The sequence below is a fragment of the Salvelinus alpinus genome, chromosome 1 (assembly GCF_045679555.1).
Source record: "Salvelinus alpinus chromosome 1, SLU_Salpinus.1, whole genome shotgun sequence".
NCBI lineage: Eukaryota > Metazoa > Chordata > Actinopteri > Salmoniformes > Salmonidae > Salvelinus > Salvelinus alpinus.
Genome location: NC_092086.1, coordinates 38,252,757 through 38,280,397, shown reverse-complemented (window position 1 = coordinate 38,280,397; position 27,641 = coordinate 38,252,757). Strand labels below are relative to the sequence as shown.

At 45.2% G+C, this 27,641-nt stretch overlaps 1 protein-coding gene across 2 annotated transcripts; it reads right to left on the bottom strand.

Annotated features, from left to right (window-relative positions):
- Nucleotides 1-65: 65 nt before the first annotated feature.
- LOC139575289 (ras-associating and dilute domain-containing protein-like) lies at nt 66-27,137 on the bottom strand. 2 transcript variants are annotated; one of them, XM_071400245.1, is made up of 15 exons: nt 26,376-27,137; nt 25,618-25,956; nt 25,118-25,353; nt 23,708-24,042; nt 18,628-19,332; nt 18,345-18,382; nt 17,356-17,650; nt 12,442-12,661; nt 11,909-12,081; nt 7,806-7,950; nt 6,245-6,408; nt 5,694-6,081; nt 2,424-2,578; nt 1,369-1,508; nt 66-1,198 (listed from the first exon to the last, which is right to left on the bottom strand). In XM_071400245.1, the coding sequence occupies exons 1-15, from the start codon at nt 26,501-26,503 to the stop codon at nt 1,099-1,101; spliced, it is 3,561 nt and encodes a 1,186-aa protein (XP_071256346.1). In that variant the 5' UTR covers nt 26,504-27,137; the 3' UTR covers nt 66-1,098. The 2 variants fall into 2 exon arrangements, with proteins under 2 accessions (XP_071256346.1, XP_071256349.1); XM_071400248.1 differs by having other exon boundaries at nt 2,424-2,575.
- Between the last annotated feature and the right edge of the window lie 504 nt (nt 27,138-27,641).

The window sequence follows — 27,641 nt, the reverse complement described above, 5'->3', positions numbered from 1 at the left end:
CTCTCATTTTGCTTTAAAATCTAGATAACATTTATTTAATGTTCAAAAATACTGGACAATATAAGTATAAAAAAATGGAATACTCTTTTATTTGTCATCAATAAAATTGAAGACTTAACACTTAAGAGAGATAGTTGACTTAAAACTGTCATAAAGAGTAATTTGTTTATAAACATTTCATAAACAGTCATAAGTTAGTGTCCCTGTCACCACATGGGAAAAGTCAGAGATGTTTAGCAGTGAGGTTTTGATACCTCCAGGAATCTATATTAGATTATCACTGAGATGCACTGAAATGCCTTATAGATAACCATAGAGTCCATGACAACCTTCCGTTATACTGTAGTGCTTCAAAAAGTATTTCACTAATAGTACTTCAGTAAATATCCAAAGTATACAGCCACTACGACATAAGGATGAGTAATTGTTTTTACTCAAAAAATACATTATAATTTACAGTTCTATAAAAAAATTATTTGCATAAGTTCTTATGGGTTTTGGCATTTGTAAAGCTGAGCAATCTTCAGACAGAATGCTGTGCACTATCCATTTGTAGTCAGTAGATAGTGGCCTTGAATACACAAATAGCTCAACCCTGCTCACAACAACTGCCTTACCCTCTGTTCTTCTCTACTCTCCCAAACCCAGTGTTTTCTGGGTACGAAGGACAGCTCACCATGCAGATTTATTCACATGCTGACAAGAAAAGGGGCAACAGAAAACACTTCTGCAAAGCTGTCTGGACCATGTTGTTGATACACATGTAGTGTTTGCGTTTGAATTTGCATTCATTCAAAAAGGGTGCTTCAGAGAAGACTTGAGCAATAGTGGATTCAGTCTAGTGGTTTCATCCTCCTTTGAGTGTCCGCCTGTTCATTCTATGTACAGTAAAGCTTCATTTAAAATACTCAGTGAGGAGTGATTATTCACCAAAACAAAATAAACAGTCAAGTGTCTTGTATCCTTTGGTTGAGGAACACGTCTCGTAAAGTACTGACAGACAACTAAGCTCCTTAGTTGGATAAAGAGAGAAGATTAAGCTCCCTTCTGAGGGTCAAAGGTCACATGGGGAAGCCTCCAATGAAACCTTCCTTCCACTCAGCACGTGATCACTGAGCTCTTCCCCATTGATTTGGACTCGTTTTTGGCCACCAGCAATCTGAGGGCATCTCCAGATGAACGAATGAGCTCTCTACCACTGTGACGGAGAGAACGAGAGAGAACATCAGAGGGTGTGTTACAGAGGGAACAACACTACTCTATGTTGTGTTTTATAACTCTTATTACCTAAATAATATCCAGTACTGTATTACAACTTCTTAATCAACACAGGGTGGTAAAGACCAGTCTCCATGTTACACTACTTACATGTGGTATTCCATGCCCACCAGACTGATGCCGTTCACAGCCAGGATACGGTCTCCCAACATCAGCTTCTGGCACTGGGCGGCTGGGGACTCTGGTACCACTGACTTGATATAGATCCCAGTCATCTTCAGAGGTGTTTTCTACACAGGACACAAGAGGATGCAGGAAGCGTTGAGGTTGGGTCTGAGGACATGCTGTACCTGCTCTATAGCATCATTACAGGAACATCTCCGCTGTTTCATCTCTATCCTACAGGGGGCACCACATGTTATAGAATCCTCCACAGCAGTACACCTGCATGCATATATACATAAGTAGAGGCTTTCACAGACCAGACACGTTTCTGTTATGAATTAAATGATGAAGACAGCACTTTAGTAGAATTTGAAGCCAAAGGCAGACATTGGAATGAGGGTAATAAGAACAATTGCAGCTGCCTATTGTGCAATAGAGGAGTCTACCGGTTCTTATAAATTACCTTAGTGTTCTCAATGTGGTTCATGGCTGACTTCAAAAGGAGGTCAACACATTTACCACATGTTGTACACTTGTTAGTAAACCCAAGCTTAAGCTCTCACCCACATACCATAACCACACACACACACACACACACGAAATCCCACATAGGCTCAATAACTCTTCTTGCTATCTGTAGTTGAGATCTATGTCACAGTTCAACTCATCATTCATTTAAAGCTAGATTTCCCTGACTTTGATGCATGATGATGTAACACAGTTAACCATGGGAAATATGTAACCTTTAACTAATTAACCTGCGACTATGAGGTTTGAACAGCCATGCAAGGCCTTATATTAGGATGTCATAAATCACATGACCAAATAAGAGCCACACGCCCCTCGCATCGACAAGGCTGTCACTTTGTACAACCAGGCACAGACAGAATGTTAGAGCTTTTTCAAGTTTCATTGATTTCCCCATGCAGAGAGATGAAAAATAAGAAAGGGAGGTAGAGAAACAAAAAGGGAGATGAGACTTGGGTGAAGGAGATGAACAAAGGAGGAGGTAGAGGAATAAAGACAAGGATTTCACCCACCATTCCATCCACCAGTGCCAGGCCTAGACCATGAGGTCCTCTGTGTAGCTCCACAGTAAACACTTCATCCCTCTCTTTCTCCTCCTCTTCCTCCATATTATCTTCCTCCACATTCCCATTCCTTCTCTCAGAATAGTGCCTTGGGCAGCTGCCTGCTGAGGAGACACACACAAGAACACCCCACATTAGACAGTATCCAATCCCACCTTAACTCTGTTTAAAGTTCTACTTTTCCTGTTATTGTGGTCCTTTTAATGAAATGATAAAGAAATCATATCACTGTGGCAATTTGAGACAGGGTTGACTTCAGGAGAAAACATGAAAGTAGTGTCTGGTTCCCCTTTGGTTTTCCCTCTACAGTACTTTCTATGGGTCTCTGTCTGTCTGTCTGTCTAGTCATATGAAAGAGATGTTCACAATACTGGGCTTGTGGTGAAGTCCAGAGGCATTAGTGTTATACGGATTATTATTTCTACCAATAGGAATATATATGGATCAAAGACTGGAGGTTCCTCTGAGCTGCTCCAGAGGGACACGCAGTTGGTTTGACCTCCTCAACATACATATAACTACCACTGTTATTGAACACAGATGTTGCATTTGGACTCCATATAAAAATCATGTCAAGTCTGAGTGCTATAAAACTGTGGGGAGTCCACTAAATGCATAGACGTTGTAATGAGAACCATACAGAACCCCACTGAGAACAAGCTCTAAAGCTTTGGGGCCTTGGGAAAGCTCTTCCTCAGATTGGTCCGGTGCACTCTGTCTGTGGTGTATTTATCCTGTCACAACAACCTAGCCACCAGCAACAGTACCACCAGCATGCCCTACACTTTCACCCCCCCCACTCTCCCCTGGTGTCCCCCTGGTCTCCCACTGCTCTTCCCTGCTCTCCCCTAGTCTCCCCTGCTCTCCCCTGGCCTCCACCTGCTCTCCCCTGGTCTTCCCTGCTCTCCCCTGGTCTCCCCCTGGTCTCCCCCTGGTCTCCCCCAGCCCGAGCCCATCTGCCCCCCATGCAGGACCTGCTCTGGACAATGCCTGTCCCGATTAGGATTCCACGCACCAACCCAACTGTAAATTCCCATGACGGGTCAGCCACGGATCTTTTCTCTCCTGACATCACCACCTCTCTGTAATTCTTGGTACAGATTAAAGGATTAGCAATGCTACCAAAATAGCAGTAAGTTACCGTTAGCGCCCAAAACCACTGAGGTTGAGCAGAGAGCAGGAGCACTCTATGGGACTGGGAGGCCACAGTAATACAAGGTGGAAGCTATGGTCAATGTCATAACCAGGGATATGACATGATTAGAGAATATTTTTGTGAAAGTGGGTAATGTTCAATAGTACATAATTTCATAATATCTTAGGTTTATGACAAACTATTAAACCATAGAGCCCGTATAAAGACAAGGGCCATTGATCGTAATGAGTTCTGATTATGATCAACAAAATGGAAGCTTTAGTAAAGCCCTATTTACACACAACCACACAGGGGGTCAGGGAGCTTTAAGCATCCCGTAAGCACTTACACACAATCAAATGTTACACAGAGCGTTTGTCTCTGATTAAGAGATGAGGGAACTAGCTGGTGTTAATCAACAGGAAAGGCCATGGACTGCTATTAGATTCTACTGGACTAATGGGCTTTAATTATCTAACCTGTTGTTTGGATATGACGTGGGACTGTGGTATCTGAAATCAGAAACATTCAGGATTCTCACGTTTTAGATAAAGTGGCATCAAATGTATAGACTCACTCTCTTTTGCTAGGTGTTTGACTCAACGATTGTATCCCTTGAGAAAAGGTCAATGTACTGAATAGGACAGGCGCACTAGACTACTATTTGAGAATGTCCGGCGGTCACACACATTTCCTAGGTGGCAAAGGTCCGGATAGGTATTGTCATTAATCGGCATAGTAACAAACCCCCACCTCCCAACCCATGCGACCTCAAACTGTTTAAATTGTACACAGCCATATTGCTGGCGGAGAGAAAATGTTGTCAGTTTAAACCTAATTTCCTGAAATTCTATGCATTTTGACGTTTCTGTGTGTTCATATGATACCTGAGTAACTGAACAAAATCAATGCGGGCCGCTGGTGTTGAGGCCCCTGGGCACGTAATCTGGTCATGATAACTACAAGATTTAGATAGCTGGTTAGTCTAATTTACCCATCTAGCTAACATGGGCTAGTAGTAATTCACTGAACATCTCTGACAGGTTATAAAAAGCTCTCTAAGGTCTGTCAGTGAATGACATAACAAGAGGAACTTGATCCGCCTGTTGAGTATGGCTGGTATAGGACTTATATAAAAGTGTTAGGATCTTACACATTGTTTGAGACATCGCTAGAGAAAGCTGACCTGCTTTAGGGAGGGGGACGCCATTGTTATCCCTGGAAGTTAACCCTGGAAGTTTCCCTCCCAGTTACGGAACAAGATGTTTTGTCCTTTCCTCCCCGTTCTCAGCTCAACTCCTCCACCACAGAATAAATCATAACCAGAGAGCAGTCACTTTCCCTTCCCATCCACTCCTACAGATGACCTCATGAGCAGAGCTTCAAAAAACAATAGGCCTGAGGAGAAAATGGCCTTTCCTCTAAACATGGAATCCACCCTACAGGGAGAACACGACCTTTACACAGCCAGAACAGCTCTTTATTCCTCCAATGACCTGTAGTTTCTGTCCAAAGTCAATAGAGTTGAAGAGATGAAGGGAGGATGAGGGCTTTCCTCCTCCTCCTCCTGTCATATCAAGCACCTTGTGTCAACCTGGAGCCACTGGGGACAAATATGCACCAGGGTCTCCCGGGTCAAGCAGACTAATTCTTCCTTTAATGGAGCCTGCCAATCATTGGTGGGTTGATATTACGAGGGAGGCACTAGCGACCTAACTCCAGGGGTTAGGTACATGAGCCACAGTGTGAGCCGAGGTGGCTGTATTTGCTGTGACAGGAGTTTGACATCACTTTAATCAAAACCAGCAGAGGGAGGGAAAGGCCATGAAGGGATCCTCTGTTATTCTTTGTCTTCGTAATTCATTCAAGGTGATTGAGACAGGATCAGTTTCTTTTAGGATTACTATGTACAGTATGTGCCCCCCACTGTTACAGCATCATCAATCCTCTGTTATGATTGGTCAATAACACACTTCAGCTGACACATGGCTTTTTATGCTTCTTTTCTATCAATCAGAGTTGTTTGTATTGTAACTGGATGCTCTGTATGTAGCCCGACTGTATGCCATAGCCATCTGTGTTACCTTTCCTGTGCTGCCGTGCTGCTCCCTCCTGCAGGTCTGCCTCCAGCTCAGAATGAGACAGCTCCATGCCCTGGGGGGTGTTGGGGGGCGTCAGCAGGCAGGAGGGGTCCAGAGCCAGGCTCTTGTGGCATCCCAGGTCAGCCTGGTCACTCCTAGGTAGGGCGTTCTGCAGCTCCAGACTCTTCAGCTTGTGGGTCAGCACTGCCTCTGCCAGGCAGCAGCTTAGGTCACTATGAGACCCCCGGGCCTGAGGGGGCGCCGCAGGGCTCAAAAAGTCCACCTCTGCCCTGAGCGAGGGGTAGGGAACTGGGTCAGGTACCACCACTGTGACAGAGGGCGAGGAGCGCAAGGTCGCAGACTTGGCGTCTGTAGCTGTTCCGCTGAGTGCCTGAAGGGAGGGAGAAGTCAATAAAACAGAGATGGAAAAACATCAAAGTTAAAATGTCTCATTTACTGAGCACCACCAGTCCAGGGCTGCCACTGGCCTCTCATTAGATTGTATATTTGTAAAATCTGGGTACACAGAGTCAGAAGGTCAGATAGGTGGTTACCTGCTGTGTTGTTTGACTGGTGGGGAGACTACGGATGAAGTCCTGCAGATGGCCGAGCTTCTCAAACAGAGCGGGCTCCGTGATTGGTTTACCCAATTCCAGGTGGAAGGTGTTGCTAGGCAGGATAAGGGGAGGGTGGTTGTCGAAACTCTCCAGGATGTCAGCTAGAGGAGGAGGGAAATACAGGACATCATTAAAGACAGAAGACGTGACTCAGAAAAGATTACAACAGAAGCTCTGGAAGAGCTTTCTCACGGTGTACACTACATTATTTATACTTGTTATTTCCTTTTACTTCATTAACTTAATTACGTCTGATTTGTAGGTTAATCCTTTAGATTCTCCAGTTAAAGAAAGACGGTCATGGGCTCTAGGACAAGATAAAGTTCCCCCCAGCGGGAGTTGGGCCATTCACACAGAAGAGGTGAGGTGACAGGGGACAGAGAGGGGAGACAGGTGCCAGGTCCTATATTGCGAGGGGTGGATTTGAGAGTTAACTCTGTGGTGAGACTGATTGGGCTGGACAGGGTTCTCCTCTCTAACCTCCCCCCTGTACTCATGCTCCAATTTAGAGTTAGACTGGGACAGGCAGACAGGATTACTCTGGGGAACACACTCAGACACTCTCAGACACAACAGGGAATAGGCCTCTAGTTACTAATACCCTGACTACACCGCTCGCGTCGTGTTGCAAAATAAATTTAGAAATCTATGTTATTCAATTATTGCACCCACACTGCTCGCGCACGTCAACGAGCGTCTGCGTTGCCAAGGGCTAAAATAGTCCTTTCTATTTCTGAAGGAGATCATGCTGCAAGTCCTGCCTCTCCCATCTCCTCATTGGTTTGTAGAAGCAGGTACCCACATGCCATCTCCTCATTGGTTATACCCACGTCGGTGATTGAAAGACGAACTGTGTTGCTGGTCGTTGTGGTAATACTATGAACGTTTAGATGCCAATCACCATATAAGTTCAAAGATGAAAAAGCCTTGGAGGAGAGATGATTAGAAACGATTCGGTTGACTATTTTATGTGTGGATTAATTGTCGGAGTAGAGGACCTTGTGCATTTCAGGTAAAATAACAACTCAATGTTTATATCCCAGGACAAATTAGCTATCAACAGCAAGCTAGCTAAATAGGACAAATTAGCTAGCAAGTGCAAGCTAACTAGCTAAATTGCCATAAATGTTTAATGCTTTTCGACCTGTCCCCAAATTAATGTAATTGATTCAGAGTTTATGTTGATATTTTAACCTGCCGTAACCTGTCATGATCGCGTTTGGTGTAGGGGGACAAAATAAATGTATGCACGATGGTGCACGCGCGCAGCCGGTTTGGGTTCCGTGTAACCTTATCAGGGCATGGGCAACAGTCTGATCTGATTAAATCTTGGCAGAGAGTGTGTATACACAAGCGTACAGACTACATAGGCTATGTGAATTTGTTTGTGTCCAAGAAACACGTGTGTTTGTTTCAAAATATGGTTTATACACGTGAACGTGTCTGTGTGTCTGTTTGGCTACCCGCCGTGACTCTGCTGTATCTGTGTTCTACTCACTGGTCCTGAGGGCAGCCTCTGCCTCGTCTGGCGAGGGGTTCCAGTCTGCAGGACGGGCCCTGCCTGGGTTATACTCCCTCAGCATGTGGTGCAGTTGGGCTGGGTTCAGAGGCATGAACTCAGTCCTCAGAGAGCTCCATGATGCCTGAAACACATACACACACACACACACACACACATATGTACACTCACACGTTACAAGAATATCAAGGTACAGGCACAAGGACCATGATACAAGGAATATGATTGCATATTTCACAAAAGAGTAAACATAGCATCATTTAAATGCAAGAGCTGGCAGAGCTGTTTGATGTCATTGTTGTTAGTGAAACTAAAAATGACAGGGTAGAATTTCCTCAGTGTGGTTATTTCCACACAAAGCTATTCGTGTAAAAAATATTTCAAACCACAAATCTGTCCAAGTACTGTAATTGTATATTTGTGTCATTCCAATGACAGATTATGTGGTGATGAATTCATTAGGAAAATAAATCCAGGACTGTAAGTAATACTTGTCATGCCAACCTCTGTCACTGTCTGTAGTAATAAAATCCACACACACACACACACACAGAGAGAGAATGGAGAAATGTTCAAATGCTTGATTGTGGAAGTCAATGTTCCTGAATGTCACATTTTCCATCTATATGACTAAACAATGATGAGTCATAAACGTCAAGCGTCAGATGTCATCAGATGTGCTAATTACAGCGTCTAGATTCCTGTATGTGTTATATGACTATGAACAACCAGGTGTTTGTTATCCTCTCAGTTGACCTCTCTCGGGTTAGTGGGAATAAACACACAAGAGACTTAACCCTCAACTATTTCCTCATTCACTCAGACACACCTTGGAGAGCTGAGGCGTTTTAATGACTCAGTAACTAACCAGAAAGAAATAGGTGAATTATTTCAAGATGACATCATTGGCATAGAGGTGTTATTGGTATGCTGACAGGCATTGTGTGGAATATATCAGACCATATTTACCCCAGCCTTGTATCCCTTATTTCCTCCAATGAGCACACCCTCTTTGTCGCATGACAGCACAGAGGCTGGCCAGAAGGAGGAGTTATGGGAATGTTTATAAGCAATAGTGACTTATTTTTTACATTATTTTAAGTCTATATTTTCTATATCTACTATTTGACTTGGTATATCCCAGTCATAAGTGGCATAACATTATGGCATCAATGACACAATCTTCCTAACTTTGTATCGTCAGTAATTACTGGAGACAGAGAGCTCAGCCATAACAAAACCATGCCACATCACTGGTCATTTACTATGTCCCTCAATCCCTCGAGCCCAGAACTCCAGATGGAAAACTGAGAATATGACAAGGGTGTGTGCTCCGTTTTACCAACCACAACATCTGACCTCGTGCCATGGGAGTGATCCATACACAAAACCACCTGCCTCCTAGCAACCGTCCACACGAATAGAGGAGAGAGGCAGCCTTTGACTGAGGGGAGACTGGTTCTACTACTGGGGAGCTGTTTTGGGGCTGTTACCATGGCTGCCTTCTGGTTAGATATTGAGAACAGGTGTTGTCTCCTACTGTATTAGCCCCTTATGGCTGTGGATTGAAGAGTGATGCTACACTGTCAGTCTGGTTGCACAGTCTCAGCAGGCTCCTTTCTCCATTCCTGGTGAATGAGTTCCATCAAAATAAAATCAGATCAAGAAACTATAAACTCTGGATCTAAATTAAATATGAGGGCAGCTGCAGGAGAAAATACAACTTTCAGACTGAATTTGATGCTTTAGGGCTGTGCAAACTGTGGTTTTAAGATAAAACCCACAACTATCCATAACAACAGTGCTGTAATTGGGATGAGTAGGAGGTAATTCTCTCATTTACTAACCCGGGAGAACATTGACGTGTCCACATGACGTGTCCACAGCCTTCCTGCAGCCCCTGGACATTCATAGGATGAGACATCCTGTGTGGGCATGTCACGGCAGAGGTCACTCTTTTCTTTGAAGGTGACAGGGCTAAAGCCAGCCTTGTGTCACACACAGACTGGCAACAGGTTTTCCCTATCTCCCTTATCATATAGGTGTCATAAACATGACCAGAAACAGGATATGTGTGTGTTTAACATTTGTTTCTCCACTTATTTGTTAAATTTTTTTAATTTAACTAGGCAAGACAGTTAAGAACAAATTCTTATTTACATTGACGGCCTACCCCGGCCAAACCCGGATGACGCTGGGCCAATTGTGCGCCGCCCTATGGGACTCCCAATCACGGCCGGATGTGATACAGACTGGAATCGAACCAGGGACTGTAGTGATGCCTCTTGCACTGAGATGCAGTGCCTTGGACCGCTGCGCCACACGGAAGCCCCTTAGCTGGGTTGTTCTATATGGTGGTCTCTGTCTTTATGTCTCTAACTAGCCCACAGTGTTAACTAACTAAACCACCACCAGATATGTTAAGGCTCAACTTCCCCCCAGTAAACAGGATCCTCCTTTCAATGGATTACAGAGAGAATGGCATGCTTCAGGAAGGATTAACTACTCAGTGGCACACAGTTTAAAGCCACAGGCATCAACAACGTGGGATTTAAACATACATACAGTGAACCTGGCCGTGACCCCACTGTCCGAGGATGTCTCAGGGGGTGTTGGGATATGCAAAAAACACATTTCAATTCACACATATATAATACACACTTGTACATGTGTGAAACAGGATAATATAAGCACCGACCTAATTATGAATTATTATTATGTCTATTTGTCAAAGTTCTTGGTGCAAGGACTGCCTATCTTGGCAAAATGTGTATTTTCTTCATCAATAGATGAGAAGTCATTGCATAATACGAGATGTAGAGGACAATTTGGTGGAAAAAAATGCCATTGTTTCCAAGCATTCTTTTCCCCTCTCCCACAGCTCTGTCAGGCTTTTTTAATGATGTCATGTGGTGGCGCGTGTGAGTTCCACTCAGCTGACATCCGTCAGTGAAAATAAGCTTTCAGCTCTAACATTTTCAATCTGTTCCATACCTTGTAAAACACCTGTGGTCTACAATGGATACATTCAGAATTGCTATAGTGGACGAAAATGTCATTAACACCCCATTGCTTCACCATTACATCTGGATGTTGTCATCACACCGATAGTGTTAAGACCATACTGAGTCTAACTGTTCTCATAACATCAGAAGTGTGTATCGTACTACCGTACCTGAAGCCTGCAGTATTTTTCCAGATCTGATAACTGGCCAGGGCAGGGGAATGATTAGTAAGGTGCTATAGAGGTATAAAACCAACAGCCTGTGTACACACACCTTTTCCCACAACTAGTGTGACAGTGAACAAACAACATCTCTCACCCCACAATGGCCCATTCAAACTATACTCGCAATGTTATTATCTTATAACTACTTCAACAGTATCACCTCCATCAAAGACAACATGCATTTCTAAGAGTCAAACCTAGTTAGCAATGAAATGTAGTGAAACAGAGTTTCAGTGATGATTCATGAATGTTTTCAATGTTTTGCCAGATTTTCCTAAATACTTCCCAAAGGTTTCCCACTCGAGGCATGTTCGGTATGCCAATAATCTCCCGTGGCCAGATTCTGCATGTAAACCCAAGAATCTGCCGGGACTGAACGGGATCCCTGTGATAACGAATTGCAGTAGTTTCAGTCTTTGGGTTTTCGTCACTGGTTATATGGACGTATCAGGGTTGAACGAAGGCGGAGCTTAAACTGCTTGGCTACAAGTGATTCACGCGTGGCCCACACAGATCAGACAGGGGGAGGGGGCTTTGGATAAGAGCTTCTTTTTGCGAGGGTGGAGACTTTGCAAACTGCCAGAACTCACAATTCCTAACACGTATAGACCCAGAAGTAAATCACACAGTTGACCAAATGAATAATGATTTTACTTTTGGGTTAACAGAGATTAGTGTACCCATAATGAACTGAGACACTTGGTGATGTACAGCCTAATACACTGTAAAATACCATTTTGATACACTATATATTCAGACTGCTTTGGACATCTTGGCTACAGTGTTATTTAGTGCTCTGACTCAGCAGACCAAACCAAAACAGGAAGTGAAAATAAAGGAAGTGCCCTCTGACCTGTAGTAGGTTCTCCTTGGGCGTTGCCAGCAGATTGACAGCAGCAGAGAGCTTCTGGAAGAAGTCCACAGCCAGGTCCCCTAGGCCCATTCCCTGTATCCAGTCCATCAGCAGGTCCAGGTTGGCCCTGATCTGGACCCCTCTAGACCACTGGTAGAACCCACCTCCAGAGCCTGCAGAACATAACACCACTCAGACATGCTCATGTAATTTCGATCATAGCTATTGAGTAGAATGAAACTTCTATAAGATGCAGCATGCTAGCAGATACCCACAGACTTCCAGTTATTGCACTAACGCTAGTTAGCATTGGCTCATGAAACTACCTCTAACGTTCTTCATAGTGTACACAGAAACATGAAAATGGTATCCACAAGTTAATCTTACTCTGGGGAAAGTCCAAATCCCGAAGTATCCCATTAAAACATACCGTGTGTATTTTATGAGGATACTAGTGATAGGACTTTGAGGATATTAAGACTTGATCCTACAAAACCCCATGGATGAGAAACAGAGCATGTTGGAGGTCTCACCTCTCTCCATGAGTGCGTTGAAGAGGGATGCGTTGGTGAAGAAGAAGAGGTAGGCGCAGAGCTGCGAGCTGATGTCAGAGTGCACCTGGAAGGCGTTGAGCAGAGACAGCGCCTCCTTCAGGACATCCAGGATGCCGCTCACGCCCTTGGGCACACGCAGCTGCCCGCTCTCCGAGAACGGGTTCCCATCCAGCAGGCCTGGCAGTGCCGAGTACATACTCTGAGGACAGAGAGAGGCATACTAGAGGTGTAAGTCACAGCTACAAGACTTTACCTCACTGTACCATAGTCTACCACAGCACCTCTCTGAGGAGAGAGAGGGAGATAAGAAACCTTACAGTCACAGCTACTGTGCCCAGTACCACTAATACAGAAAGTATACTGCATTCACATTATATATTGCTCTATAAAAATTTGTTGACAGATTCAGTAAAACTGCAGTGGAATCAGTGACTTAGTCAACAGGGCTATGCCCACTGACCCTGAGCTCCCTGAGCCAATCAGAAAACAGTCAGAGCCCAAGGAGGAGGGGTTACAGAAAGCCAGACAGGGACAGAGACACTTCCCCTCCAAAGGGGGATAGCCGGGGGCCTGATAGCCAGGGGCCTGAGACTGTCCAGTCTTGACACTCACCATTGTTAACAGTGTACCATACACAGTCCTGGGAATCACATTGATAACACTGGTGCCACTGGCCATTCCTGACAGAAACACAAATGTTTCCCAGTGACTCAACCCCGCTCTGCCCCCTCCAGCCTCTTGATAATTCCCATAATAAATAAATGCCAAGTATCAAACTAGCTGATAATAGCCCATGCTGTTGACTACTATGGAATGGTAATACCAGTGAGTAATAGGCATGAGAATGAACTTCTCCTACAACTTCTCCTGGAGTGTTTTGTCTCATGGTTGGTTGGTCCACCAATTAGGTGTCTTTTGAGTAGTGTAACTTGTTGGAAAAAAAACATTTTTTTTATATTTAACCTACTTTTAGCATTCTGTCATAAACAGTACATGTTCTTTAAAAAAAAATGTCCAACTCAAGAGGTTAAATAAAAAATGGACTATAGTAAGTGCCTATTAAGTGCCAAATAAGGTAACAGGGTTGACCGTAACAGGGTTGACCATAACAGGGTTGACGACTTCATCTTAAATCATCCATAAATCCCCTTGTGACAGGGGGAAATCGAAGCTTGTTTCATGCAACAGGGAGGTGCAATTGAATGCAAGCTTCACTAAATATATATATATATATATTTAAGACATATCTAGCCTGTCTATGCTCGACCTGCTCAGCTTTCCACCACAAAACACCAGAAAATTGCCAAAAAGACTACAACCAGCTCACCTGCTTTTACACTATGATTTGACTGTTAGTTTCTTTTTATTTGCACTTTGAAAAAGGAATAGTTTCACCATCTTTAAATGAGAGTTCAGTTCATGTAACAGGGTTGACCTTGAAAGGATACTGGCAATGAGGCCCTTTATCTACTCCCCTAGAGTCAGATGAACTTGTGGAAACCATTTTTATGTCTCTGTGTCCAAAACGAAGGAAGTTTGTGGTAGTTTCGCGAGCCAATGCTAACTAGCGTTAGCGTAATGACTGGAAGTCTGAGGGGTTTCTACTTGCATGCTTAAAATGAATCACTAATCACATGAAGGCCAAAAAGATCATTTAAAAAATGATCATCAAGGACAACAACCACCCGAGCCACTGCCTGTTCACCCTGCTATCATCCAAAAGGCGAGGTCAGTACAGGTGCATCAAAGCTGGGACCGAGAGACTGAAAAACAGCTTCTATCTCAAGGACATCAGACTGTTAAATAGCAGTCACTAGCACATTAGAGGCTGCTGCCTATATACATAGACTTGAAATCACTGGCCACTTTAATAATTGGAACACTAGTCACTTTAATAATGTTTACATATCTTCCATTACTCATCTCATATGTACAGTATATACTGTATTTTATACTATTCTACTGTATCTTTAGTCTATGCTGCTCTGACATTGCTCGTCCAAATATTTATATATTCTTAATTCCATTCCTTTACTTAGATGTGTGTATTGTTGCATATGTTGTGAAATTGTTAGATATTACTTGTTAGATATCACTGCACCGTCGGAGCTAAAAACACAAGCATTTCGCTACACCCGCAATAACATCTGCTAAAGATGTGTATGTGACCAATACAATTTGATTTGATGTTCTTCAGGAAATATAACTAAGCGTTCAACAATGATGGTGAAAACTTTGATAAATGTTGATGTTAAGTGGGTTAAGATCTTCCACAGAGGATATACAGAGGGACATGTCAAAATGTAGAATTCTTTATTCATATTAAAAATCAGATTTATTGGATTTTCCATGTGTTCAATACTAAAGGGAACTTCATTTAATGTAATATTTGTGTACAATTTCCACTTCCACTTTTGCATTGAAAATGCAAAAGGCACTCACTTCGTGGAACGACCCACATACTGGTCAAGGTAGAGGAAGGCTTTCGCAGAGCAGGAAAACAAGCAGGAAAACCTGTTTCCCAACAACAGTTCAGTGCCCAACAGTTAGTGGTTGTCTGGTAGAATGCAACCTGTTTGAAAAGTTGTGCTGGAGTTACTACCCTGACGTCATTGCTCATTTCGTGTATGGGCGGGTGGCGGGAGGGATTTGAAAATGCGATGGACTGAGTAAAGGAGCACCCATAGACCTAGATATAGGACTCATCTTTGTATCTGTGCCATTATAGTGTCGGTGACAGCATGGGCAGCTCGATTGAGGCTATCTCCATTTTAAAGTAGTACATTTTCTTCTTCTTCATTGGCTGATTCCTCCCAACTCATAGGAATTCCTACCCAGTTGACTACTTTAAAATGGTGGAAGCCCTCAATGACAATGTCCATGTTAAAATGAGTTATATCCATGAGGAGTCATCTATCTTTCTGGATGGGAGCACCCATACCCCCCTTTTCCTGCATGGACAGACAGACAGACAGACACTGCTTCCCTGACTACTGCACATCCAACCACCACCAAAACAAAGCCTGCTTTCCCCTGAGCTCCAGCGGTGGCTGTCTAACTAGAGCCTGTAACTATTGGGGGGAAAAATGCCCTTCCCCTCACCATGTAAAAATGTAAATGTACCTGTCATCAGGGAAAGTTGACAGGCATGTGTAAGCTTTCTTTTATCAAAGGTTTCTGTCATGAAATGGAAATCTAGGGACAGGAAGAGGTGGTTTCGGAGTATACAAAACAACAGCAGCACATACAATCCTGTTCCCTGTTCCGACCCATGCCGGTGCTCCCTCCCATCCTGGAACAGTTGTAGCGGTATTAATTAGAGAAAGGTAAAGAAGATTTTGTTCGGGCGCCAGGCAGGTATTAACCCTGCCGAAAGAAAAGAATAGTAGAACAGCGAGAGTACCACTACCAGACCCACACACATCAACAGAAGAGACTGCCTAGAGTGTAGCCTGTTGACCAGATAGCCAGCGGAGAGAAAAATAATACACACCCTATAGATCACACATCACAGTCCTTCCACAATTCTTGGTAACCCCACCAAACATACCTCATATAACAATAATGGCAGAGCAAATAAACAGCAACTTCATACAATAACAAATGAACCCAGTCATCACACAGAGGATTTGCAATAGTTTGTATTTTCTTCCTGGGAAGGAGTGCAGAGGGTATGAATGTGTGGTGTTCATATACACACTAGTCCAGCTCCAATGAAACTTCAATGTACTTAGGAAATAGAGTCGGTTGCAGTGTAAAGCACTGGAACATAGCATGAAGAGAAAGAGAGAAAGGGAACAAGAGAGGGCTTAGCTGTGGTCTTGAGGTTGCAGGTATCCGGTCTGACTGTCCGATGGTATGTTGGGTTGTAGTTGAACGCTTCGCAACAAATGTTGCTACTAATCCATTTGATCCATAACCATCGTGGTCCCAAATGAGAACAACCACGTCGTCGAGCGATCACACCGAGGATTGATCCAAACACTGTACAACCACATACGCTGAAGACAAACAAAAAACCTCTGCAGCATAGCACAAAACAAAAACTGTCGTGCCAATCAATAGCTCCTCTCCAATAGAGCTTAACGAGCTCTTTTATCTCCTCCTTCCTACTGCTCATGCGCTCTTAAAGTGGCAGCGCACTTAAGTGCAGGATTTCGCCACACAGTCATCGCCAGGCACCTTCGCCATGGTAATGGGTGTTTCCAGTCGACCGTGTTATTGGGTGTCTATTGCTGGTCTCTGGGTTACTGTGGCAGTGATGGTGCTCTGTTAATGCCATGGAATTAGTTATAGGGCCCAAACATAGGAAACTCCAGTAAACCCTGCCTGGGAGTGTCTTCCTGGGGCTCACTGTTGAACAGGATAGACCTTTTGTTGCTCTCTATAAACATTTCAAAAGACTTTGGAAATAACCTCGAAGTGGATTTACAGAATATTAAAAAGATGATAAGCAGTCCTTTATTCCACTGGAAAAGACGACACTATCTGACACGCCTATCCTTACTGAGAGAGCCAGAGAGCGTGTACATGTTTCCCCTGGCTTATCATGGCTTATTGTCTGGCATGCTACCTGCAAACGGAGAACGGTGTTCATAAGGTCTCAAGTCCTGCTTCTCGTAGTCCACAGGCAAAAGATGGCTTTATATTTGGGCTGTGCAAGGTTTTCTGGAGCAAATAGTCAAGGATGTTTGTATTTGTGTACATGTGCGGTGTGAGTGCTAATTGTGTGTGCGAGGCACGTGTCTATGTGTGTGCATGTTGCATGCATGTAATCTATTGGTGAATGTATCAGTGGAGGCTGGTGAGGGGAGGATGGCTCTTAATGATGGCTGGAACGGAGCAACTGGAATGGCATCTACAATGTATGACTATGTGTGACTATGCACTGACCTTGGTGAGGTAATAGACAGACTGCTGGAAGGTGAACATGATGACCTCCTCTAGGACCGTCATGGCCTCCTCACTGGCAGTCCTAGTGGACCACATCTCTGACTCCGGCTCTGAGCCCTCCTCCTCCTCTTCCTCCTGCCTCCAGGGCAGCAGCTGGGGAACGTCATGCTGGATGAAGTGCAGTAGCTCGATGGAGTTGGCCATCCACAGCACCAGCGGCCGCAGGCCTGGGATCAGCTCCTCTATGCTCAGCAGCTGCACATCCTCTGGCTCCTGCTGGACATCACTGAAGCTCCTGCAAGGGGAGACATATAGACAGGTCTGAGTTAAGTCCAACAGCCAACAAATACCCTATACTGGGTGAATGGCACTAAAAGTGGCTTGCTAGTGACTCATATTTTATAGCATGCCTCTATCCCTTGGAATGAATGCTAATTTAAACCATTACATTTGATGTCCATGTGCAATTGAGTGAAATATGAAATGAAACATTCATTCTTAAAAATCCTTCCTCCTTTCTCAGCAGGCAGCCAAAGCACAGGTTTGGAATACAGTGGACCTGCAATAATGTCCCATAACATTAAATCATCATGAGATATCATTTTGACTTCATACACTTCAATGGGCGGCATATAGAGAAGTATGAACATCAAGAGACCATGACTCCTTCTCAGCTTCTTATTCTGTAAAGAAGTCACTGGGACATGTGACAATGAGAGAATGCTATATGTGTGTACTACACATCCCTCCCAGAAATTCAAGTAGCATTGTTGTTGGAATGTAGTGGAAGGCAGTAGCATCATATTCTAAGACTCCTGGCTCTAAATAGAGTCGGTATATGACTCATAGCAAACACTAAAGTTGAAAGGGGTGTTAGTGTCAGAGGCAGCAGGTTGCCACTGTTCTTCACCCTGTTGTCATCTTTGCTGTTCATTGTTAGCATTTCTGGGGCAGGCTGAGTGATTGAGGTTGGAGAGGCTGCTACTCACCTTTCTGGTTGGATCACAGCAAGCTCCTTTGTCTTCTCCTGCAAGAGGACAGAGATAAAGACAACATTTATTTCAAACCAGCAGCAAGCCTATCTAAATGATATTCCATCCTGATGACACCTTTGATTACATTTCTTTCTTTACAGTACCCTTGAGACACACAGTATGTTGAATTCATAACGATTCAAGGTTTATTTGTGGCGTGATGATATAAAAGGTCAATCGTTTGATTGGAGAGAGGGCATTGTTTTTGTGCATAGTGGAGGTGCATAGTTTTACTCACCCACATGGTGAGCTGGATCTGACTGGCTATGCGGAGCAGTAACCTTCGGAAGTGTACCAGCTGGAACGTGGTGGCTGAGTGTTGGATGGACAGGCTCAGCAGGAAGGCAGGGGTCAGTTTGGCCTCGTCCCCATTGGGGTCCACCATGACCAGGACCTCCTGCAGGACCCTGTCCTCCTGCTCCAACTCATAGCTCAGCGATACCTCTCCACCCTCTGGGTCCTTCCACCGAGGAGGAGCCGACTTCCTCTGGACCCTAGGCCATTTCATGCGGAGGGCGGAGCCACATGATTGACAGGAGGATGACACTCCCACTCCTCCGTCATGGGCGGGAGAGAGTTGTTTCATCCAGAGAGGGGTCTGTGGGGCCCCTGGGGCGGCGGTAGGGTCCTTAAACATGAACAGGTAGTGTTGGCCCAGACCCACCAGGTCCCCAGGGGTCAGCTCCACCTCCTCCTTCAGGAGGAAACCATTCTGGGTGACGGGGGCGCCGTGGAGGGGCTTCAGCAGCGTCAGAGTCCGCTTGGTGTCACCCGGGGAGGAGTTGGTAGAGTCCAGGCGCCTGACACAGCAGTGCTGGGGAAGAATGTCCGGGGCAAAGAGGAGGATGTCCACCTTGAGCCTTTCCTCGTCCTCTCCGTTACAGTGCTCCCTGCAGCAGCCGAAGATGGTGGTGGTGCCGCTCATCAGGTAGATGACAAAGTCCTGCAGCGTAGAGGAGGGGCAATGGAAGGTCAACCAGCAGAATCCATGAGAATGACTGCTACATTAATTAATGTACTGGTTTCAGTTTGCAATATGCTATGATCATTAGTAACTACTATGTATTAACTACACTGTAATTACCCTGCTCCTGCCTAGTACCTAACTACAATGTAAACACATGCACTTTGACACCACAATACAAAGTGCAAATAAAAGACCTAGGACTTTAATTGAGAAGTTGTGTAATGGTTTGGAGATTGATCAAGCAGGCGCATTAGAGGCGTGTGTTATGTGAGGACAGAACAGATCCAGGATAAGCATGTACTGGCAGTGTGGTGGAGGGACAGGAATGGAAGGGCTTAGGTGTGAAACCAGAAGTCCATGTTAAATCAAATCAAAGTACACAGATAAAAAAAATGTTTCATGACTTTATTAGTCACATGCGCAGTGTTGCAGATGTTATCGCAGGGTACAGTGACATTCGTATGCTCCGAGCTCCAACAGTGCAGGATAAAAAAAATAGAAGTGAATTAGACAATAATAATAATAATAATATTATATACACATTTACAACTGTAGCAATGATAAATGTTTGGGGTGGGGGGTAGACTGTCCATAGAGGGAGTAGCAGGGGGGAGTGAGAATTGGATGAAACAATCACTTTAAAAGAAATCACTTTAAAAAAACAATACACACATAATCTCCCCCCAAAAAGAAAGAATGAGCAATATCATATAAAAATACACTGAATACAAAACATTATGCTCTTTCCATGACATAGACTGATCAGGTGAATCCCGGTGAAAGCTATTATCCCTTTTGACGTAAAATCAACTTCAATCAGTGTAGATGAAGGGAAGGAGACAGGTTAAAGAAGGATTTTTAAGCCTTGAGACAATTGAGACATGGATTGTGTATGTGTGCCATTCAGAGGGTGAATGGGCAAGACAAAAGATTTAAGTGCCTTGAACGGGATATGCTAGTAGATGCCAGGCGCACCGGTTTGTGGCAAGAACTGCAGCGCTGCTGGGTCTTTCACGCTCAAAGGTTTCCTGTGTGTATCAAGAATGGTCCACCACCCAAAGGACATCCAGCCAACTTGACACAACTGTGGGAAGCATTGGAGTCAATATGTGCCAGCATCCCTGTGGAACGCTTTCGACACCTTGTGGGGTGCCAACAAATTAAGGCTGTTCTGAGTGCAAAATATTAGGAAGGGTTCTTAATGTTTTGTACACTCAGTGTATGTGGGAACTCCTTCAAGACTGTTGGAAAAGCATTCCAGGTGAAGCTGGTTGAGAGAATGCCAGTGTGCAAAGCTGTCATCAAGGCAAAGGGTGGCTACTTTGAAGAATCTGTTGAACACTTTTTTGGTTACTACATGATTCCATATGTGTTATTTCATAGTTTTGATGTCTTCACTATTATACATACAATGTAGAAACTAGTAAAGATAAAGAAAAACCCTTGAATGAGTAGGTGTGTCCAAACGTTTGACTGGTACTGTATATATATATACCATTTCAGGTCCTCAGTGATGTGCACGCTGAGGAAGCTGGAGCTTTTGATCTTCTCCACTGCAGCCCCGTCTATGTGGATGGGGGCGGGCTCTCTCTGCTGTCTCCTGTAGACCACAATCAGCTCCTTCCTTTTGTTGACGCTGAGGGAGAGGTTATTTTCCTGGCACCACTCCGCCATGGCTCTCACCTCCTCCCTGTAGCACTGTCTCGTCATTGTTGGTAATCAGGCCTACCACTGTTGTGTCATCAGAAAACTTGATGATTGAGTTGGAGAAGTGTGTGGCCACGCAATCATGGGTGAACAGGGAGTACATGAGTGGACTGAGCACCTCTGTGGGGACCCTCTGTTGAGGATCAGTGTGGGGGAGGTCATGACCGTCTAACACCACCCGTCGCTCGGTCATCCGTCCCAAGACTATTAAAGCCAATTTACGCTTGATCTGAAAATGTAGTCGGAGGCTCCAATTGCGGAGCCTCCAGAGGCATGCAGAGCCAAATCAAGCTCCGTACCGCATCGCACCTCTCAAATTGTGTAACAATGCGGAGGGCTCCTTATAGCTCCGCATTGACATGATTTGTTGACGGTAGGTGGGGGCGGTACGTCATGTATAAACACAAACTCACTTCCTTGACAACTTCCTTCACTATAACACTGCTCTGCTCCGCTAAGATCAAGTATGAAAGCCCTGACGTCTGCGGAGGCTACATCGCAGTAAATGCTGTACGGCCACTTCAGACATCGGATTGACCATGCAGAGCCTTTCAGGCAGGTCATGATACTGTATCATCCCAGCTAGCATGGAAGCCAATCAGCCACTGAGCAGTGCGTGCGAGCACATACACTTAACTGACTAAATGGTTAGAGCCCCTGGCTCCATATGATAGTCTGCACTGAACTGGACTATTCAAAGCAATATTCAAAACAACCTTTATTTATTTTCCCGCACATGATATCTGGCAGAATAGATCAAACTGTCTAGGAAGGGAGTTAATAGCTGTGAGTCAATGTGAATTGTGACTACACTGACCTGCACTTGAACAACAACACTTACAAGGAAATCAAATCCACTACAGCTCTCATGGTTCACAGGTGATTAAGTTCAGGAAAAGCTGGTCTGGAAACACAAAGACACTTTCGAAAATAACTAGTCAAGCCTGAAAAAAACCATTTCATTTATGGAGCTGGAACATTTCTATTCCATAGGACTGATATATGAGTGACTTATTGTTGTCGAGTGGCCAGACCAGGGGCGGGCTCAGTACTTCCCCCAGTATCTGGCACACCCCACCCAGTGTTCTGCACACTCAGCAGTCTCCACAATGAGGAACAAACAACAGAGAGCAGCAGCATTTCCTGTTTCTAGGAATGGGCCTGGCTCTCTGGCCCTCTGGCTCTCTGGCTCTCTGGCCCTCTGGCTCTCTGGCTCTCTGGCCCTCTGGCTCTCTGGCCCTCTGGCTCTCTGGCTCTCTGGCCCTCTGGCTCTCTGGCCCTCTGGCTCTCTGGCTCTCTGGCCCTCTGGCTCTCTGGCTCTCTGGCCCTCTGGCTCTCTGGCCCTCTGGCTCTCTGGCCCTCTGGCTCTCTGGCCCTCTGGCTCTCTGGCCCTCTGGCTCTCTGGCTCTCTGGCTCTGGCCCTCTGGCCCTCTGGCTCTCTGGCTCTCTGGCCCTCTGGCCCTCTGGCCCTCTGGCTCTCTGCTTAGGCCACAGCCTGCCACTCTCACTCTGGTTTTGCATTGAAATATCCAGAATGTTTTGTAAAGGAATAAAAGTGCAGAAAAAAATCTGTCACCCACAGAAATGTATTTTTGAGAAGAATATTATAATTTTTTTGTTGAATGTGCAGCTTTTGTGCCTAAATGTGCATGTGTGTTCTGGCATACACGAGCCTGTGTGCAAATGTGTAGGCTAGCCATGTGTATGTGACCATCCACTGAGTTTGTTTAGACATTACAGTGTTCCTTCTGCTCTATTCTCTAATACTATGTACCTTTAATCAGGCCTATCTCCACCTCCACTGCAGAGCCAGCAGGGCTGAGCTGAACTGTGATTGTGAGCACAGTGTTCCTTATCTATTCAACGAGCCCTGACGAGAGACAACACATCCCAGTGTGGGAACTCTACTGCTGGGCCAGGGCCAGCTCCTTTGTCCCGCCTCTCCAGTACATGACCCAGGCTGGCCCACACCTGTGGACAGGATCACCTGTCCACAACATGCCGGTCTACTCCGACTCTGCTTGAGCTCGTGGCTCTGAGCCCAATATTCTGAGCCCATAGTAATCCAGCAGCAAGACTCAGTCTCTCGCTGTCCCTGTTATAGCATCCTCACTGCAGCTAAAGCCCCCTGCTCTCTGCTCCTCTCTCTCACTGTCTCTCTCTGTTTCTGGGGATTTTAACCCCAGGTCTTAACCTAAGAGGTTCAGTGGGAGCCTCTATAGTGTAGTGGAGTATACTTGTTTACGCCTCAGTGTCTCTGATAAGCCTTTCGTCCCAGTGTTTCTGCCACCCTGCCAAGAGACACTTGAGAACCTTGAAAGGTCTTCAATGGAGCAGCCACAAAGGCTCAACCAAATACAGCTGCTGCTATCTGGCTGCCCAGGCCCTCTGTGAAGGATTTCAGCATGACATCTCTCTGTCGCAGCCGGACGCATTCTCCAACCATACAAACCTATTCTGAGCCTAACTATTCAAGAACAGACTGACTCTTATCTAACAAATTGACTTCAGCTGTGTAAACTGAAGCCAATCCTTTCATTAAAGTTACTCATCATTTAAATTAATCCATAATCCGATAGACAAACAAATGCATCTGGGTTTAATGTATAACAGCGGCAACAGCTTCACTTTCCAGTTTTCCTACCTGTCTGTAGCTGTATCCCTGCAGCAGCAGGAAGTAGGGGAAGTCAAAGGGCGGGTGGATGGAGTACTGGGTGGTGTTGTCGTCACTGCTCTCCGTCTCCTCCTTCTCCATGCCCAGACGCAGGGCCTCCTTGTCGGCCTCGGCCTCCGGGTCCTCCCTGATGAGCTGGGCCTTCTGCTGGGCCTGCACAGCCTCCTTCTTCATGGCAGACAGGTCCATCTCACTGAGACTCCTCCACATCCCCAGGCCCTCCACATCCTCACTACTGCCGTCCATGAACAGAGAGGTGACCCGCGAACGGCCCTTCTGGAGCTTACGAGCCTGGGCGTTGATACCTGGGGCAGAGAGGAGCACGGGAGAGAGGGAGGATGAGACTAGATGCAGAGAAGTGATTATTAATCATGTATTCATAGTTTATTACGAAATCATTGATTGTGTCCTGATATAGTCAATGTAACATAAACGTCATCATCTATGCATAAACGGAAAGTTCACAGTATGCTAAACACTCAATAAACTATTAGTGGAGCTCTTCCATCAAATCATTCCAGTCCATCACACACCACCATATCATAATGTCTTACTGAGTTGGCTCTCAGTCAAAGCAAACATAGAAGGGGAAGGAGAGGAAATCTGGAGGGGTAGTGAGAGGTGTTGTCCTCTATCTGATATCAACATGCGTTCCTGGCTGTTAGGCTGATGTACCGCAACATAAACACTATTCAGCTCATTTGGAGCCATTAAGCACCATGGAATGTCCAGAGAGCTAAGCTTCACACCCAGCTAACAGCTCCTGCTCCCAGGCCTTATCGGCTGTGGAAGTGGGCGTTCTTCCACATTGTTCTGCCACACTGTGTCAGGAGGGCTGGTCAGGCCTGCAGGGGGGGGGGGGCAACTTCCCCCAGCTTCCCCCAATCAGAGTGGAGCAAAGAGAGTGGAGGGAGATGTGGGGTTTGATAAAAACTGAGAATCACAACAAATGCACGCCAAAGTCAACAGGACCACACAGTGTCCAGTGTGCAGGAGGCAAGCTCTGATGGAAAGAATAACATGTGGAGCGGTGGACACATTCAGGTCCCAGCGGAAAAAGCTTATCCAGCCACAGCCAGTCCCCTGCCCTGGGGGCTTCAGAGGGAGCTGTTGGGACCCTGTTGTCAATCCCAGATAAGAGAGAGGGGACACTCTGACCTTGTCTACCCCTCACTGCAGCTTTTGTTTTTCTCTGACCTCTCACTTGCCTGCCATCTCCCCTGCTCTGTCTCATGATAAGCTGGACAATGGATTCTATTACCCTACAGTTAGTGACAGAGATAGGAGATCCAATGCCACCCCAACAGAGACAGAATGATTACCTGGGCTTTAGGTTGTTGTTAGGGGGGTCACTGAGCTGCACCTGTGTGGTTGACATACCTGCTGTGACAGTGTCGGTCTCTTTAGCACTCTGTTCCTCGACGCTCACTCTCTTCTGGATCTCAAAGCGTCTGGAGAAGCCTTCTTTGGGTTTCCAATGCGACTGCAGCATGAGGGGCTTCTCGTGGTCACCCACGACCCGAAAGCACTCTGTCTTCCATTGGTGGTCTGCTCCGGTCTGGCCAATCACGTCGCACAGCACATATCGACTGGGATCCTGTTTCTCCAGACAGTATCTAAGCAACGATAAAAGAGATTCAGTCAGAATACCATGATAAGATCTAATTCCTCCTGAAATAAAATGGCTTTGAGATCATTTGGGTAAAATATCCATATCACCAGCTTTAAGTGATTTGCAATGGTTCACACTATATTAGGATGAGCAGTATTGCAGTCCATGCCATTCAGCCTTGAGGAATGTTCCCTTTCTGCTTGCCTGTCTGCACTGAAGCTAATGCTAACAAATCACATTATGCCAGTGGGCATCCCTAACCCCTCACCTCTCCAGGGCCTCTTTGACAAGTTCCTTGGCACTGGAGCGAGTCGTGGCCAGCACGCTCTTGTAGTTGGTTCCCTGGCAAATGTCGCTGCCAAAGATCTTTAGGATACCTGGGGCAGACATCTGACTGGACAGCTCAGCAGGGTCATCTGCAGCCTGCAGGTCCCCCACCATGCTCCTGCCACCTGGAGCATGCCCCTGCCCACTGTCGCCCCGCAGGAGGGGGCTCCGGTTGAACACCGTCGACAGTTTGTTGTTGTGGCGGCGGATTTTGTTCTTGGCCGGCTGCCTCACACCTGTACTCTCTGCTGAATGGGTGGTGCCATCCGAGGTGTTGGACCTGAGAGAGGGAGAAATGGATGGATAGATGGAGAGAGAGACAGAGAGAGAGAGAGAGAGAGAGAGAGAGAGAGAGAGAGAGAGAGAGAGAGAGAGAGAGAGAGAGAGAGAGAGAGATAAATAAGAGACAGAGACATAGATAGTGACAGAGTGAAACAGAGAGAGCAAGGCAAAGATGTAAATGAAAGTGAGAGTTCAAGAGAGGACACCAAATGAATGGGTAATTAATAAGAGGACAGTATTTCGGGCACCTCTCTACAAATAAATTACATTTCTATTGAAGGCCATAAGTCCATTTGAATATACAAAATTCCAGGCAGCTGCATGTAACAAAACTGAAATCCAATTCTGCAAAATAAGGGTACCCCATTTTAAATACCCCACAAAGTAGACACACTGGATATAAATAATAGGACTTACTGCAGGGATCCATTGCTTGGCTTCCTCCCCAGCTTTGCCAGGCTCTTCTTCGGGGAGCGGATCAATAGGCCCACTGGAAAGTTAAGGGCTTGCTTGGATACATGACTACTTCGTTCCTCCGAAATCATCACGACTTTGTTCAGATGTAGGCTATATTCTATGTCAAAGTGCTCCCTATAAAGCACGGTAAGGCACTATTCTCAAAATAAACTATTTGTGACAAATATACTCAGTCCATCGTGGTATTTGACACTGGAATCCACACTTTCTCATGGTGATGAAGCCAACTAAGAATTTGTCCGTTCAGACAGTTTGTTAACTTCTGACAGGTTTTCGTAAAGAAGCACGACGTGGAGAAAAGTTATTCTCGTCCAGTGGCATTAGACATCAGGCAACTTCCAAAATACACTCGCTTTCAAATTACAGTTATATTCCCGAATTTCCAACTCAACAATATCGACTGTAATCCGTTCGATACAATTGTTGCTGAATTGTTTCCATGAACAGAAGTTAGTTGGTCAGAATCAGATACAATGTATCCACGTTCGGGACAGCCATACGAGCGCTAGTTTTAAAAAGCTTTTCTCTTATAAAAATAAATAAATACATCCAATGTGAATTACTTCTAATAAATGATCCATTTCAGATACTTAACTGGACTATTTGTTATTCGAAGCACCTTGCGAATCTTGACCTGTCTGCTCCAAGCCATCTCTCCTTATCCCGTTAGGCGCACTCAACAGTTCAGTGCCCAACACTTACTGGTTGTCTGGTAGAATGCAACCTGTTTGAAAAGTTGTGCTGTAGTTACTATCCTGACGTCATTGCTCATTTCGCGCATGGGAGAGTTGTGGGGGCGGATTTGAAAATGCGATGGACTGAGTAAAGGAGCACGAATAGAGCTAGATATAGGACACATCTTTGTATCTGTGGCATTATAACGTCTGGGACAGCATGGGCAGCTCAATTGAGGCTATCTCCATTTTAAAGTAGTACATTTTCTTCTTCTTCATTGGCTGATTCCTCCCAACTCATAGGAATTCCTACCCAGTTGACTACTTTAAAATGGTGGAAGCCCTCAATGGCAATGTCCATGTTAAAATGGGTTATATCCATGAGGAGTCATCTATCTTTCTGGATGGGCGCATCCATATGGAAAGTATCAAACACATCAAACATATGTAAACCACATGTTTGACCTGTTCCAAATATTCCATTCCAGCCAGTACAATGAGCCCGTCCTCCTATAGCTCAGCCCACCAGCCT